The sequence below is a fragment of the Spodoptera frugiperda genome, chromosome 9, assembly GCF_023101765.2.
Source record: "Spodoptera frugiperda isolate SF20-4 chromosome 9, AGI-APGP_CSIRO_Sfru_2.0, whole genome shotgun sequence".
NCBI classification, from domain to species: Eukaryota; Metazoa; Arthropoda; class Insecta; order Lepidoptera; family Noctuidae; genus Spodoptera; species Spodoptera frugiperda.
The window spans coordinates 3,911,956-3,931,057 of NC_064220.1; the positions used below are offsets into that span (position 1 = coordinate 3,911,956).

Below are 19,102 nucleotides of genomic sequence, written 5' to 3' on the forward strand. Positions count from 1 at the left end.
GGTATAATTAGGGTTCAGCAAATAAAGAGCAAGACAACGCTACACAAAAACTACACATTAAAAAGGGATAGAAAATAACCTGTAAATGTGATCACTAAACAATGTTACCTGAGTAATAAAGTTATCGTAGCTGTCGAGAGATGTCGTTTGTCTGTCTGTCCGTCTGTCAGCCAATAACTCGCGACCGAGTGGAGACATCGTCAAACGTTTGTGTTAGTTTGGAACGAGACATATTAATGTTATTAGAAACCCTTCGCTTTGGATCACTGGGTAATTGGTGATTTGTTCGCAATCTGGTTAGTGGTGACTGATTTGTAAACAGTTCTATGACACTCTGTAAGAGTAATAGATAGGTTATTAAGAGAAAAATTTCAAGGGAATTTGAGAAAAGGATTGCGGATGATTGCTTCAAAGTCAAAGTCAAAGTCAAAGCATTTATTTCAATTAATCCTAAATAAGGCACTTTTGAAACGTCAAATTGAATTGTCCGTCAGTCTGTCTGTCAGTGAAGCTAGGCGCTCGTTCCAAAGTGTAGCTTCGAATGGAGAAGAACGAGCAAGAAACTCCATCGTTAATTAAGTTTTTTACAATTTCTCTGATACACTATTTATCTATTGTATATAATTATATGGGACTTTTTCAAAAGTAACGGGACAATAAAACCAATTTGTAAAGAAAATAAAATAGCGGGTTATTTCAAACATAGTGCCCACATATGTACACTTACAATTTTGAAATAATGCTTCTATACAAATAATAATAATATATAATTTAATCTTTCACATAAAAAAAAAATATCTGCTTGATGCCACAGGATCCCTAGACTGCATTGGAATAAATTAATACTTTAAGTTAACGTGTAAATAGGCAGAATGGTGGAATAGGCAGAATGCCTTTCGAAAAAAATGTACTTTAAAATAAATATAAAATGAAATACTGAATGAAGCTTTAATTGGTCTGGGACTTCTTAGAGACTGCAATTTTAACAAAATTCTACCGTTGTGTGTGCCTAATAGAAACCCCTCTCTGACCTGGGGATCAAACTAAAAATCTTAAGGTTAACTCGAAAGCATTATGTCAAGGTTTCAACATTAAAGCATTATTTCAAGGTCAACATTACTAACACCTGTCTTAGACTCTCTCAACGAATTACCCATCCAGCCATTCATAGTGAAGAAAAATATAGATAGTTATATCAGAGAGAGAGAAAAAAATCATTTTCCCACAAGATCAACGCCATTAGCAACGGGCTGTACAAACAGAAATAGATCAGTAACATAACTTGTAGCCCTATATCACAATTATTGACCAAATTACCCCACTAAGTCTCGGATCATTAACAACGTTTAGATATAATATGTTATATATTACATTGATGTTATGTAAATATAATATAACGTTAAATATATGGCCCGGATACATTTCTCAGAGAAAAAAGAAGTGAGTGCTTTCTGGAGAGTTTAGTTTTAGAGGAGTTTGTTGCTCAAATCACACTCTGGAAAGTAACTAGTTTAACTCAAATTCAATTCAAATGTATTTATTACATAGAGCAAAGATGAACAGACAGTTCACATTTATTGTAATATACTTGAATTTTAAAAGTTAGTCAAAAAATTGGGCTGAACGAAATGAAGGTAAAAAACCCACTCATAGTCTTATGTAAAAATGAAAATAATAAAAAACTAACTAATGAAAATTTGGTTTGGGCAGTGATATGCAGCATTTCGAAAACCAATAACACGTATTTAATTACGTTACGTGAAACCTACGTCTGGATATCCTTATCCCATGACCTAAAAAAATAACCGAAAAATACGTAACAATCAAAGCAAGAATAACGTATATTACAAGCCTTACAACTGAGAACTATCTCATAGCAGTTATATAAAAAGAATGATTTATTTCTGCCGTTCATCTGGGCTTTATATAAATAGCTATGTATTGACCACTTATCATTGTTCATAGGCGAGACATCCCCGTTGCCATGGCGACCGACAAACAAACACTACACGTGTAACACAAGGACGCTGGCCATTACTAATGACTTTCATTAATCCATGAGAATGTAAACATTTTCAGTGGACTTGTAATTAGTATTTCGATGTTGGGAATCGAACGAAAACAAGCTATGTGGTGGGGAAATGAGGAAAATCTTGTCAAAATTCATTGTAAAATCCTAAAATTGCAACCAGCCACCAAGGAATCCAACCGTTGATAAGGTTATGCAATGGCAATCTACAAACCGTCTCGCAAGCGTAGAAGACCTTATTAATAATGTGGAAGCCATTTGTTCAGCGGTTTAGCTACTGAAGATGATAATAACGATATATTTATCGCCGTACTCAGAGTCCTTTAATGGTGTGTCCTTTAATTGTTTTCGATACAAAATCGTTACTAAGGTAAGTATTCATTCAAGTGTTCATTATATGTCTCTGAGTATGGAAGTTAGGGTCCAAATGATTAACTTGCACTTGCCGGTAGAGTAGTAGAGTATATTTGACAAAGACCGAGCAGTAACGCCTTCTGATGAACCTGAACCCTATAAACTACCACCTCCAATCAACTTCCACACCCACATTAGACGAGCCCCATAGTCCAACAGCAGACTATCTGAATCAGACGTTGAACCACCAATTTCCCAGTTGAGTAGTTTCCCAACAGAATATTTCAGCCAAGACATAAACATTGGGAGACGTGCGAGATTCCGCACCTAAATATAACTTAACCTGATTGTTATGATCGCTAACTGCCACTCGCCACTACGTACAAACACGTAACGTTCGATGCGCGTGCGCCGGTGACGATTGAAGCGATGTTTCGGAGGTATGCACTAACACACGGATGCAGATCTCAGACTGATTGATCTGTAGTCTGTAGTGCAATGATGTGCTCGGTTTCATGAAGATGGATGCGTGAGAGTACCTAATGTTTTAGCTTTAGGTTTATGTATCTTGTCTATAAAACTATTAATTGTCTGCAATTAATAGTTTTCATATTTTTATATGTATACATTTTTGATTTTGAACATAGAAAGATTAGTTCTCTTTTTGTAATAATCATGATTTCATTCATTTTTTTCCATGAACAATAAGAACCCTAGTACAACTGATTTGAATTATATTATTATGCTTTAAACATGTAATAAATAATTTCCATAATATAAAAAATTGCTGTTCGTTAGTCTCACGAATCCTCAAAAACGGCTAGATTGATTTGGCTAAGGGCGAGAAAAACATGTTTGAGGCTGTACGAAGTTTGCCTGGCCAGCTAACAAAGGGATAAAAACTGAAAAGTCATTCATATTTCCAACTATCATTAAATTAGCATACCAGCGTACTAAAGGGATCCAGGTGATAAATCTATAAATAAAACAGAACACAATAAGAAATCCCGAGATAGCTCCCGAAAGATAGTCAATAGCCAAGTATATTTCGTAACAACAACAATTTATGTACTACACTCGAACAATAAACTACTATACAGAATAATAATATATTTTTGGATTATCAAGCCACGATACAAGTATATCACAATATCTGTCACTTCGTGCGATACACAATTACACACATTTCACAAAAATAACAATTAAACAGACGTTTATGGGTTGATTTAAATAGAAACTGCTATTTTATACTACTGGTTTTGAATGAAAACTGATAAAAATATATAGGATTAGGTGAAGGTTATCACAATTTATGCTGATCGTGAAGGTTTAGCCGGTCTCCTAGACCCCTTCATTTACGGTGACGCAGGTGTCTCTATGGGTTTTTTTAGTGGGTATGCCTGGTTTCTCCCGGCGAGCCTCTTCGTCACCCGAAGAGATGACGATACATAATGTATTTTTCCCAGAGTAAAAAAAGGGTTTTCACAACCTCACGTTATTCTGAGACTTTATGTATAAAATACAAGTAGGTATTCGCAGAAGTGCGAAATTAAATATAGAATTTTCATTTCTTGATTCAATAATTTCTTAGAAAACGAATGCAAAAATGGCATACATAATGCATTTAGATTTTCGTAAGTTATCCGTTATCACTCAACATAAACAATATTATATGTTGGCAATACGTTTCTGGAAAAGAAACGGAAAAGAAGCTTAGAAGACGATAAAAGATGATCCCTAACTGGACTGGTCAGCGTGGAGATTATCGCAAAATCCTCGTATGACAAAGACGTCTAGGTGCAAAGTCTATCAATGCACTGTTAGGTATGGGCTGTTGATGGAGACAGAAATGGAAACACTTCGGAGAAATTGGCGCTTCAAGAATTCCAGTACAATTTCCTTCCACGTGTATCATTGTTTAGCCACAAAAAGTGTCCTCGTCTACTCCCCACCTAATTACCACGACAATACACCACGACAGTGATTTAAGTCGGACACCTACGGACAAATTCTTAATCAAAAATAATCCGACAAAGCGACCATGTGATCTCTGTAACAAACAGTACTAGCCAACAGACTCCAAAGCTGAGTTTCAATGAATTAAGGGACATTTTAAAAGGGTTTTCCAAGACATGAGCGAGTATTTTAATTGTCATCTTTGGTATTCTGCCAAATGATTCCGTTGATGGGTCAAGGTTGCTGTGAATCGGGATTCTCTTTGTACTTATGTGAGTAAAAGATCTTGAGTAAGTACCTATTGTATGCTAGAATAACTAACCGTCATCAATCATCGTGCATCGTTGTGGACTTCGGAGCTTACTTTAAAAAAGACAGGGTGTCATTAGTGTATTCAAAAACATTAAAATAATTGTTAACAGCATAAACCCGAAAATATTAAAGACTACACGTTTCAAAAAATAAAAAAACTATATTTTTCTTTAAAACCGTCAAAAAATGAGTTTTTTTTTATTAATATAAATATGTGATAATTATGATACGTATCTATCCCTTCAAATATCGAATACTAAAAAACTTGACACATCATTATAACAATCAAAATGATCAAATTGTCATCATCAAAAATACAACACGGGCACATAAATAAAACAATTTAATTTCAATATAGGCGGACACATGTATATCAACACGCTGTATAATGTCTCGCCGTGACGTCACAGCGCGTCACGTTTGCGTAACGCCGCCGCCGCCTGCGCATACGACTACAACGTATTCGTGCCAAGCAGATAATCTTTAGAAGTACCACTCTCACAACTCATAAACGATGAATCAAAGTGGGCATCAAAGAAAGGTGATTAAAATGAAATAGAAAATACTATAATCTGTCTTCAAAGTAGTAGCTAATTATACCTAAATTATTTATTGTTGCTTATGTGTGAAATAGTTCTTGGAGTTCATTGGCTTATTTTTAGTTTTTTATCGCTGTTGTTGTCATTTAGTTAACGATTTTATTGCGAGTAACTTTAAACATAGAACCAAAACTAGATCATACTTGTACCTTTTGGATATGACACATCTAATATTCTTACGTGCCATTTATATTACAGTCTAACTGTATATACATAATGTTGGAGTGAATAGCTTGCTTATAGATCTCTAAATTGTAAGTAAATGTACGTAAGTATAAGAACAAAATAATCTAGACGTTCTTATCCACATCCAAATTAAAAAATATAAACTACAAAACTACTAAACATTACATACACTACAATAAACACACAATGACTAAAACTTCTGTGTTATTTCCATACACAATACACATTTGTTGGGCAGCCATTTTGAGAATAGCACATGTCTTGTATATGTCAGGTATAAATAGAAGGCACTGGGTCACCTGTAGTAGAGTAGGTATGGTTCCTACAGGTGCTCGTCACGAAGCATTGGGGAGACATTGTGTGGATCGGATTAGCGTTTATTAGAGTAAGGTTATCAAGGGATTTACGTTTATATGCAGAAAGAAGGAGCAAATAATGTGATTGGGGAAACTAGTTTAGGGGAAACGTTAAACACCAAGAGGGTCACCGATGACCGACGTTAGCGGAGGATCTGCCTTCAACAGAATTTTATTGGCAGTCAAAGGCTTAAAAATATGTCAGGGTTTATTGGAATTTGGAGATACGGATTTAAGCAGACATTTTATTAACTTATTTTGAAGAAACTTTACATATTTACAAGAGCTCTTCTTTGATAATCAATTTGCTGAAACAATCTTTGAAATTGTGAATTTGATAAAACATTAATAGGTTGTACAATTCTTGAGAAAAGTTAATTAAAATAGTGCAATAGAGTAAATTGACTACAAGAGTAAAAGTACAGATATTTTCAATATTCTGTCCACATATTCTTTCAGTTTAAAGTTCAGTTCAGTGGTGTTCAGGTTTCAGTATGAATGCCAGTGCAACCCGAGCGAGCCAGTTGGTAATCTGGAGCACTGGTGGCGCATCACGTTTCTGGTTCGAGACGGTGAGATACCTCACTTACAATACAATGTCAACGTTACAATATAACGTGTGTGTGTTCCTTAGTGGTAGAATCCTAAAAATTATTTCCATAACAAATACCTACGCAAATTGTGACTATGAATGCATCAAAATTCTGTCATTGCATATGCTACCTATATGCTATGCTATTACTAAACTTTAACTAAGCTATTTAAAATCGTAACTGGCGTCTTAACAGATGCTTGTTGCCACAAGTATCAAACATACAAAATACATTACTAAAAGGAGAAAACCTTCCTAGACTAGACACAAGAACACGTAAACAATGAACTTAAAACAACTTTTAAAATTGAACCTAAAAACAAATAACTGCAACATCCACTCTCCGAACAACCATCAGACGACAACTTCAACACAGCATCTTATTTACATTTATAATTGTAATAGTTATTATATGACATGACAAGTAGTGTCCACTAAACGCGATCAACAAACAAACTGACTGGCATACGACCAAGTTTCGTAACACTCGCCACGCTCCCAACCGACAGTTAATCTTAACTCATATCCCGGAATTTTAGATATACTCCACTATAATATCTGAACTGCTTCGATCTGCTTGGAAAGTGGATCGGAAATAGCAGTTTCTATTGTGTAGAGAGAATTATTTCTCAATGCCGTACTTAATCCGTCTTCTTTTAAGAAACGGTTAGTAAATACTGGTATAAAGAAATCTAGAGATCTATAAAGAAGTATACATAGTTTATCTAGTTGGATCGGTGTTGCATTCTCAAATTGTATTAAAATAAGCAATGGCTTCATTTTACAAGATGGGTTAGAAAAAGTCAAGTATGCATAATAATTATTAATGGAAAATGTTGATAAATTATGTCGATCCATACATAACAGTCAACATCTTAATTAATGTTAAAGTAAAAACCGGCCAGGTGACGGACAGACAGACATGACGAATCTATAAGGGTGGCGTTTTTTGTCATTTGGTTACGGAACCCTAAAAATGATTAAAATTAAGAAACGCATCCTACAGTGTCACATGTATATTAATTAATGACATAAAATCGATTCCAATCTACAAACAAAATGTGATAACCTGAAAAGCTAGCTTTACTACAAAACGAATTATGACCATTACATTACAGAAATGAATAGTTCTATATTTTTGCAGCTGATGTCTCCATTTTCTTAATCGGAACTATAAACCTATCGACTAGAAACTATAATTTAGTTCCTAAACACTTCACTATTCTATTCATCAGCTCTTCATCAAAGGTGTGAAAGAATTTATTGGGAAAATCACTTTCTAAAGGGTTTTTGAAGTTCGTTATATTATCATTTTGAACACAGCCCAATTAATAAATTTCATTTTAATATGACAGGTAAGGAATTAATCCATTTCTCTATCGTTTCATAATCTTTCTTTATGTTGTGTTTAGTATAAGAAATGGGATTATATCTAAATGATATAGGTGTGTAAACAGTGGGGATTAATGTGGAAATTAGCACGGGTTTGGTTTTTACGTAATCTTTAGACTGACGTGATGACGTGGTCATTTAGAAATTGAGAAATGGAGTGAGGAAAGACTTTAAAACCTCTTTTTATTTTTTATGGACTAGAAAAAGCAGTGATTTTTCCATAATTTTATATTTCGTTCACTATTTGAACTACCAATACAAGCAACACAACCTATACATCTGAATTCAGACATCAGCTAGAGATTTCGATATTCTTAAATATTATTGAATAAGTAAGTTTTTTTATACCACTACGGTGGCTAGAATGCACACGGTCCACCTGATAGTATACAGACCTGGAGCATTACATGCGCTTTGCCGACCCTTAAAAAACTAGGTATATAGGTAGTAGTTAATAAGACATACAAAACGAAAGGAATTTTAACTACTTTTCGTGTAATTAAAAAATATAAATGATGTTGTTGCTATGATAAAGAACTACATACATTAAAAAAACAGAGCTAGAAAAGAGAACTTAGCAACTCACCCTCTGGTATCTTGATAGTAGTTCCAAGGTTGATCTGCTGCAGCCTGGCCAGCGCCGCCTGCTGCAGCGCTCTCCGCTCCACCTCGCTGAGGGTAAGCAGGGAGGTGTCCGTCAACCGCACGCACCGCCCACTGCCGTCTGCCCAGCAACAGCTGCCCTGCACATAACGCGTGACGTCATCATACCACACACACACGCCGAGTATAAAATACTCGAACTAACAATAGTAACACGTGTTCTGAGGTTGAAAGAACATTGGGTTGTTTATTGGAAGACCTTGTTAAGTAAAAGTATTACTTCTTACTAGCTTCTGTCAATGTATTTGCCCACATTATTAAATAAATGATAATAATATAACATAATCGACCCATTAAATGGACAAAAAAATATTATACATATTTACAGGTCTATGTTCTTTTTTTATAGGGATGAGCGGGTAAACGAGCAGGCAGGTCACCTGATGATGCGTTGTCTTTTGGGAGTTAGGAATTTAAGGATTGGAGATATTGAGGAGAGAGGTATTGGTAAATTGGGCCTTTGGTGACCTCACTCACACGACGAAACACAAAGCAAGCGTTGTTTTCGTGTAATTCATGCAACATCAGCCTTAAGCAGTTGATTACAACTATTATTACATAAAACAAACATTGAAGTCCTTATTTTTTTTAAATAAAACTCCATTTATTCCATCATCAGTTTGTAGTTTTGGGAGCATTCCGTTTACAAAACTACAAAATCGTCTAGTTAGTAACCCAAATATAAAACCCAGTTTATATACGAGTACTGAAAAAATAAGGAAAATGAAGCCATTTTCCCCTATATCTTCAAGGTCAACAATATAAAAGTAACAGACAGGAGGAAAGAACCCGTGAGTGTTATCTCAATGAAAGGGACGTTAATGTCACACAGTATGCGCAGTAAATTATATACAGCTCTATATATAACACTCTTATATACGTTATATATATAATCATGCGTTTATATACAATGTGTTTACGATTTAGACATGGTGAGTGGATTTGCTAGCTTTGCAGACTATTTTGTACAGGTATATAATATGATATATGAAAGCTGCAAAATATTTATTATCCCGTATAATATATACAATAGGTAAAGTAATCAAATAATGTATCAGTGAGATTGTAAAAAAAATATTTTTAAAACAACTATGTTGTATCTTTTTCGTTCTTTTCCATTCGAAGCTACACTTTGGAACAGGACCTAGCTTCGCTGACATACAGACTGATGGACAATTCAATTTTACGTCTCAAAAGTGCCTAACTAAAAAATAATTGATATAAAAGTCTTCACTTTGATTCATGAAAGAAAATCTGAATAAATTCTGTCTACACTCAGTATATTTTCTGGTGGTGAGCAATCAGAGCCCTCCAGCCAGAGACAACAGCAGAGGAGTGACAAATGTTGCCGAAGTTTTGAGGAAGGAGATGGTTGGATCTACACACTATTGGAATTTCTCCTAACTCACATTAATATACGTACACTTCACACCCGGTAAAACAAAATAGGTTACAAAAATTATAAAAAGCAATGCTCATTTCCTTTTCAAAGGTCATCATAACAAATACACACGAACAGAAAGCATATTGTGTACATAAATAAAGCGAAAACCATCAAATATGGGTCATTTGTTTTTAGCAACAATAACAAACAGGAAAAATATAATAAAAACACAAAAATCACACTTCAAGGCTAAACAGAGAAATGTTTTGTGAAAAAAAAACTTAGTATATTAATACACCAATTTGGAACCAAGGTGACAAGTAAACGGAAACATTAAAATACACTAGAAAACAAGAACATAAAATTATATTATAATAAAGAAGTTTACAAATTAATGATGAATTATACAAACTTCTTAAAATAACTCTTTGCACGTCAACTAGCCATTTTTTCAGTTCTAACGTCCATGTAGTAATTTTTATTGCGATGTAAAATTCGATTACTTAATTTTGTTATTGATTTTATTTACAACTGATTTATGGATCAATTTAAAAATAAAAGTGGAGGTGGGTGAGTGATTAAATGCAAGAAAAATATATATAGGTTATATTTTTTCTACATCAAATTAGGGACAAGGCAGAATTATAAACACTTAACTTCCGCAACTGATTTTGCTTGAAAATGTAAAAAAGTGCTTTCCCGGTGCACTACGGAGATAAGAAAATAAAGATTGACTTACTTAGTACAGAGATAGTGGCTATTATTGTACTAAATCGTGTAGAGTTTTAAACCAAGCCACGTCTTCTGTAAACATAGATCGGCATCCATATCACGCATCTTTCCATTTAAAACATAGCTTAGCTGAGTCCGTTTCCCTCAGAGATAAGCTATGTGTACCAATGAATATGATTGGTGGAAACCAAATCTGTTGGAAAAGCACCCAAAGGGCAAGAAAAAACAGAAAAAGATGAGAAACTCATAAAAACATAACAAGTGAACGAAGTAATTAGTGCGATAAAGCGATCTTGATTGAAATTTTGTGTACAAATATTACCGTCCAATACACCTTATACACAAACCACAAGTCTCTAGTCTTCAATATAGGTGATGTATGACAAGTTTATCCGTCCGTCTGTCACTGTTTCGATATTAGAAACTGATCGTGACTCAGACAGACGTAATAAATGTGTTGTGTCTCACTCACGCCTACATCCAACTTTGATAGTCTGATTTTAAATGAGCGAATTTCAGCAACGTGTGTGTTTTTGTAAATTATGTAATTTTAATGTTGAAAGACTGGTTTTTGGTGTTCTGGTTGTAATGTTGATGGGGAACGGAATCGGAATTTTTAGGTGAGGTAGAGGGTTTTAGTTCAAAACATTGGTTGTACCCATCGTAACATAGTATCTATAATTGTTATTGATTTCTGACTTGCTTCGTATTACATTTATTACTTGTAAGTAAATCACACCTGCTATTACAGCAAATATGTAAAATATTCGCCCTTCAAGTTTTAAAACAAGTTTGCATTTCCTATCACATATATAACAAACGTAAAACAAAACACGTATGCACACAAATATTGAACTAATCTATCCATTTCCAAAAACAATAATTGTTATTAAAAGCGTACATCGCAAAATCCAAACAAAATATCAAAGTCATCAGCAAATTACGTTCATTGCCACACATGCAAAACTTTCACAAATGTCTAAATATATGTACACGCCAATTTACTTCAAGACGTGTAATTTATTTATATGAATCAACCACATTCAACCGACTATATCAAGGTCAACGTTCTGTAACGATATCTAAGAAACAAATCCTTTAATATTTACTAAATACCAAGCTACTTGATTACACGTCAAACGACTCACTAGAAAATAAGTGTTCAAGAAACCTAGATGACTTTTGATCTACGAAAATAACTATATGACTAAGAAACTTCAAAAATAAATAAAAAAAAAACTAATGCACCATATGAATCAGTACTAGGGAAGCAGAAAAAGTGACAGGAGTTTTTAATGTTGGCAGTTCTATGATAGTTCCGTATTAAATTCTTTTCGCAAAACAAATATAAATAGGCGCTGTAAAAGGTTCTCGGCACATATGTATTGGGATAAATTTAAATGGTTATTTCTGTACGTGTAAATATATTGTGGTATATTTAGAATGACACGAGTTATCTGAATTTCAAGCGTTTCAACACAGGTGCATCGGCACCACTCAACAGTATGTAGCCTCGGTGTGGACGGCTCGATTTATATCGAAAGCTTCCACGAAAATAACAAACTAATAAAATAATATTCAAAATGTAGGAAACGGTATTGAATGTGTACACATAAAATATCTATTAGATGTGTTTTTTTAAACAGGAATCAGGAGATGGGAAAATTAAAAAAAAAGTTTATATATATCTCTCTTGAAAAATTAAAATTAATCAGAAACAAAATTAGTATCTCTTAACGCTAGCTGTTACTAACAAACTTTACTCAAATCAAAGTTTACGAAATAGGGTCCTACCAAGTGATGAACAGGGCAACAAAATTGGGGTTGCAATTAAGCATATAAAAAAATGCACTCGCAAAATTCAGTTACTATACAGGGTGTAAACGGAACGCTACCAAACGCAACAAACAGATGATGGTAAAAAAAGACTTATATTTTCCAATAAATAAGGAATTTTATATTAACTACTTAAGGCTGATGTTGCATGAATAGCACTTAAATCAAAAATGGTTAAAAATATAAAAACAAAAAAAAAGTAGAGTTCAGCATACACCCTTTATAAAAAAGACCTATGATTTTTGACGAGACAAGACATTATATTCATAAATCACTAGATCCTACAATCAAAACAAATTAAATGATCGAATCAAGCACCTTAAATAAAAAATCTAAAGCTTGATAGTCAAGAAGCTCGCAACAAGCCTACGCCTCTCGTCGACACGACAGAGAAGTGCAGTGTGGTCTGAATTTACGAGCCACCGCAAGTTATGAGAGTAGCAAGTGATTGGTATGCGGCTTAGTGGCAATCTCAATGAGCTCGGAATTCAATGGAGGAACGATATTATCAAAGAGTCTGAGGGATTGTTACTAATATTCTTATTTACCCACACATTTTTAGCTGGATTTTTCTGGCAACATGGGAAATACGTTTTTGGTTTGGGAGTTATGAATTGTGAGTAAAAGTTGAATCACAGTTGAATAAAATACGATGATTTGAAAATAATTAGAATTCTTTTCTGTTGGGAATAGACCATAGTTCCGACCGAATACGCTTTCATTGATGAAAACTGTGGTTTCATACCCTCAATGCATGTAGTTATTTGGGAAAAGCGCGAATACTCGTATCGGAAGTCATAAAGAGAGAAAGCAAACATTTCTATGCAGTTTTGAGACAGTTTCCAAAACAAAGTGATGCGGCGCACACTTGCACAACACAAACAATTTTATAATACACCAACATGTACATGTACATCAGGTACTGTATATAGAACGTACAACATAATTAATTTACGTCAAAATATCCACCACTATAGTAAAACTAAATCCTTGTTAGGAACATCCAAACATGCTTACATGCTCACAAGCGAGATAATACAGACTATAATGCGACTGACCTGAGGCGTCCACGTGGCGGCGACGCGCGACGAGCTCCGACTCCTCGTGCGCCACAGCCTCCTGCTGACACTCTGCACCACGCTGCTCGAAGACCGCGACTTCTGCATGCCACCTGCAGGGGGAGCCACAGTCGGTGCACTTCTACCCAACAACGTGGAGAGGAACGAATGCGACTGAGTTGGAGACGCCGGTGACGGCGGCGACGTCGGCGTCGACGCGACAGACGCAAATTGCAACTCTCTATACGTCAAAATCCACCCTTCGTCGGTCTGACAACCTTTGTGGGGACCATCATCGTCCACGTCACTCGGCATCCGAGGCTTTATGTTTCGCAAGTTCTTATCATAATTGATTCGCTTAAAGCGGTCTGCCTTGTCGGCGTCCACACTCTTCTTGCGTGCCATCCTCAGGTACCGCTTAATGGTGTCGCTGACAGATTGCGACACATCGTCGTGGTCCACGCTGGAGCGTCGCCGCGCCGGCTTCGGTCGGTCGGGGGGCGGCCCCGTGGGACTGGTCGGTGCGGTCTGCGCCTCCATTTTGTCTCGATACGCACGCTCCATTTCTTGTAACACTTCCTCTGAAATGGGATGCGTTTGTGTACCACAATCCACGTATTTATCCTCCAGCGACTCGTGAAATACCTCAATAAGGGGCGGTGGAGACATTGGTGGAGATTTATAAGAGTCATCATCATCTTTAAAACGCGTAACAGACACACGACTCCGCGGAACACTTCTAGAGTTAGAGTTAAGAGCACTGACGAATCCACTAGGTCCATAGCCCCCGGAGCCACTACCACCGCTACCACTACTACCACCACTCCTGGCGCCCCTGTAGGGCTTGGCCTTACGAAGATCATGATACAGTCTTTTCAATAAATTCCTATCGGTTAACAGATCCTGTACTATACTGTCCCGGTTCGGGGATCGTCCGTAGTACCTGCCTAGGTTCTCCAGTAAGGTTCTTTCCCGAGAAGGATTTGTGTCTCCATCAGCAGGTTGGCGCTCTGATTGTTGCTTAAGATATTTCCTTAAAGAGCGAACTAGCTCATCCGTGTCCGAGTGCCGCGTCGGACCGGAGTCATCCTCTACTTTCAGGTACTTGCGCAATAAATCGACTAGTGAACTCTCTTCCTCCTCGGGCAGAGTTCTGCTCACGTCTCCAAACCCACCCGTGCGAGTCTGTGCAGCGGAATGACCCGGTGAGGAATTGAATTTAGATGTAGAAGCAGTCGGCCCCGGGGCTGCAAAGAAGTCTCGCCGAAGTTTGGCGATGTCGAAGCGGCCGCCAGAGATGTGGCCGATGCAGAGGTCGGTGGGGCGCGACGGTGGAGCTGGCGCTTCGTCGGGCGAGCGTGCGCGCACCGAGCCGCCACGCGCGCGCTTCTTGCGGCGCGGGCGGGGCAGCGCGCCCGGGTATGAACTCTTGCGCCAAAGTAGGAAGCGTGGCTCCTTGGCACAGACCTCCTGGAAGTACGCTTCGAGCCGCGGCACATCTTCGGCTCGGTTCTGTGAGCCTTCGGGGATGAGCCGGCGGCCGGCGTCCGACATGTACTTCCATGTTTTCCTCGTGAGCAGCCAGCGCTCGCGCGGCTTGTCACGGCGGCGCGCCACCTTCGTCATGGGGTCGGGCGCGGGCTCGAGGCGGGCGGGGCGACGGCGGCGCTCCATGGCCGCAGGTCACATGGGGTCAGGCGGGCTCGCTGCGCGGCATGACCGACCTCGGCCCGCGCACCTGCCTGCGCGAAACTGAACACTACTCCGCACGGTGCGGTATATTATGCGCCGAAATAGCCGTCCGGTTATAGAGCGGCCGTGAACTGGATAGGGTGCGCTCGCGCAGCGGCGGACCGGCGCTGGCGGCGGCTCGGCACGGGACTGAAGCCCGCCCGTAAACAAACAGCGGCCGCCCACACGCTGCCGCCCCGCGCGCCCGCCCGCCGCACGCGCCTTGACCTATGTGGTGACATGCCCTAGCATCCGTGATTGACGATGGTCATGGCTTACACTGCCGATGCGGCTCATTCATGATGCACCCGGAGACGATCCAGGATCAAGATATCCATGATACCAAAGCTGGTTGCAAGGACTGAGTGGCAATTTTCTTGAGGAAATCTACTACAATATCAATTTGGGTCTTTCTGATCTTTACAGTTTATTTGGTTTTATTCCATGTTGTAAAAGAACAACTCAGTACTAATCGCAAGCAGACGAAACCAGAAAAAGTGCGGCTTCAGTATTTACTTTATTTATTCGTTAACACCTGCCGGCTTCACCCACCTGCTCTTGTTTTTATAACACTTCGGGAGTGCTTTTTTTATTCTTCAAAATCAAATAGTGCAAGACTTTAGTGTTGTGCTTGTAAACCAAATACATACATGTGCATGTTTCATCAAGGTAAAAGTTTGTATGTATTATTATGACAAACATATTTTTGAAATAAATATGATAAGTGTTTATGCCAAGATTTAATAATAACTATCGAGATACAATCGTTTAGCCAAACGGGAACGATACAGATACGAATTGTTTTGTCACTAGAGGAAATCGTTTGGTGGAAAACGACACAAAATTACATCGAAAGTACAAACAAACTATTATAATATAGAAGCTGCCTAGATTAACCTCAGAAAGGCATTAAACAGGGAGAATGGAAATAAAAGAAATACCTTGGATGACATAATGTCTGACAGACAAATAATGTCCTGGAAAAATCTCCATCGAGCATAAATATGAAATAAAATGTGCAGACTGCTATTACTGAAGGTTACGTTTTTATATATTTGTAGAATCACCCAGTGGCAATTTGCAAATGTCTCCGAAATGAGCCAAACAAGATATTCATAGATGTTAATTAAGGTAACGAAGCGCTCACCGCCGCGCTGTAATTATAATTAATTTCAGTATGCGGTCATCAGATCAATTAGAGTATTCACACAAATGTGAAAATTTACATATACATAGTAGCTTAAACATAGCATCGGGACTATTTGTCCTCAAAGACATTTGGGTAAAGGTGTGCTTCTAGGCACCATTCTTCTGTCTTACTGACTTATTGAAGTGTAGGTGATAAAAAGACCAAACTTATCGTCATTCTTTGGACATAATTCAGTAAATGCCAGGTAATTGATGTTAAAGCAAATGTAGACAAACGACCGAAAAAGTGCGCTGGGTGTAGAGCACAAAAGTGCCCGGTCGGTTAAAAACTGACCTATCTGGATGTTACCCGAGGAAGTGGAGGAGGATGCTCAGCAATGGATGGATATTCAGTGTTTACTGAGCTCTGGACTAACTGTGTCTGATACCTATCACTAATGACTTAACCAACATGGACATTGTTATATTATGATTACGAAAAGATCATCCACATAATCATATCAATACATTATCTGGCTTTTTTACAATTTAATTTAAAGTTACCAGAATTTATGCAGCTGATAATTATTTTAATATCTGAAGTGATCGAAACTGTAAAGATCTACAATGACCGAATTTCAATACACATACATTTAAAAAAAGTAATTAATATGTGTAACCAGAACGTCATTAACTGTGTTTAGGAGTGAACCTGTTGCAGCTGAAACGATAATGATGATGATTAAATGGAAGGTAATATGGGAGACAAAGAAATATAAAATAACTAGTTTCTGCTAGAGGGTTCGCCCGCGTCCCCATGGGATAAAAAGACAAGAAACGATATAGAAAGTAGATTTAGGAATATCTATTTTGGCGACAACGTAATTGCAATATGCAATAATTTTAATTATGATGTGTACATAATGTACACAAATAAACTGAAAGAAGCAGTAAACGTTACCGCAATCGACGACAATCAAATAAGATTTATCAGGAGATTAATTTGAGATAATCTTATAATGTCACTCATCAAATCAATACCACTACATTTGAAGTCGTCAGTCAGTCTGGTTGATATCTGACAGCACGTTGTAAAACTGAATTCATTGAAGATTTCCTAAGCCTACATTGTAAAGCAAATACTTTAGCTCGAGTGGCCTACAATTCTAAATTCTTTCTCAGTTTGCTGCATCATTGTGCCAACTAAATGACTTTTCCGTTGCGAACTACACGCCTACCACTTCGTTTAATCCCCAAACAACGGGCTCGGAACTTTCCCGCCGTTGACCGTCAAAACAGATTGAAAAAACATTTTATTGCCTCAGTGAAATCAATAAAATTTCAACGTAAAGTGTTAGTAGCGTGGAAACGTCTCAGTATTGCAACGCCCTCTCAACAATCTGCACAGCGGCACACATAACTTCCTAGGCCACTTATAAAACGCTCCGATTTAAAAATAAACCCGCGACATAACATAAACAAAATATTTCAGACGCTCCACGAGACTACTACCGCCATCTAGTGAGCTCGGAGTAAACGAGGAAAATTGAAAGCTTGCCAAATTGTTCTCGATAAAATTCGGGTTTTCATCTGAATGTACATAAGCTTCGAGTTCATTCATCGACCGCTAGATGTCGGGACTATTAAATCAATTTCAATTAAAATACTGTAGTACATTATTGGGGCATGCATTTATTTATATTACGTTATTCATTTCGCTACAAACAGATATTACGCAATAAATGTATTTTAGTAAAATCGTTTCGTTCTGACAAAATTAATGTTCTTATTATGACAGAATGAGTGGCAATTGGCGACGAATGCAATGATCCTACATTTACATCCTAAACTACATTAATACCGCAAATTCGTACTAACACAATATCGATCATTATGCGAGTTAACGAGCCGGCAACAATTGGTCTACGATGGAGTTTTGGCATGCTCCCGTGCATTGTATCACGCGTTCCAATTTTTGCGATTCCATAATTGATATTTCATTGTGATGGTCTACAATGGCAATGGTCGCTTGCCAACATACCTGGCTACATTTCGGGGAACCATTTGCGTCAATACTATGGAAACAAAAGAATATGTTAATGATCTTTATCAATTCTTATCAATAAATTCAACTTTTATATATAAGGAAGTGGTAAAACCCAGTGATTCAAATATAACAGAAAGAGAAAGTTGTGTGATAGAACACAAGTATCCCACAACTACAGATTATGAAGATGGTATATATTTAGATTTGGGAACATTGGAATAATGTCAAAAAACAAAATCTTAACGAAGCCACTTTCGATCTAATGAGAACTTATTACAAATGGACGTGAAATAGGCCAGCGATAATACATCACTACAAGACGAGAAATAAAAAAAATCAAAATAAATGATGAAGGGACATAAAATCCAGAATATGACAGATCTGCAGTGGAAGAGCTCACAGAACCAAAGTCACTAATCAAGACAGTAGATGTGTAACAACAAACAGATGTATTTCGGGAAAACAGACAAACAGTTGTTGATGCTATCAATGTGAAATAGGCCACTGATGATGACGATAGTTGTTTTACTAAGAAACGTCTATAAATCACGGCGTATTTCAGTTTTAGTCTAGGCTATAATATTTGTGTATCATTCGAAATTATGCCACAAGCTGGCAAACGGCATTGAAATATTATTTAATCTATTAAATCACACAACATAATGATGTCGAAACGATTTCAAGCTTGCTCGGACCGTTCGTTTGGGCGGCATGAGCTGTGTACTCAATATTCAATTTAGTATTCGG

General features: G+C 37.2%; 1 protein-coding gene across 5 annotated transcripts in view; it reads right to left on the reverse strand.

Moving 5' to 3' along the window:
- Nucleotides 1–19,102, reverse strand: part of LOC118270964 (rho GTPase-activating protein 6) — a 91,991-nt gene that overhangs the window by 30,714 nt on the left and 42,175 nt on the right. For 2 of the 5 annotated variants that reach the window (XM_050695978.1, XM_050695977.1), the window contains 2 exons: nucleotides 13,450–13,562; nucleotides 8,363–8,519 (listed from right to left, as the gene is read on the reverse strand). In XM_050695978.1, coding sequence (XP_050551935.1) covers nucleotides 8,363–8,519; nucleotides 13,450–13,562 — 270 coding nt within the window. Of the gene's footprint in view, nucleotides 1–8,362; nucleotides 8,520–13,449; nucleotides 15,344–19,102 lie in introns of those variants that run through there. The other 3 variants (XM_035586812.2, XM_035586809.2, XM_035586810.2) reach the window with 2 other exon arrangements.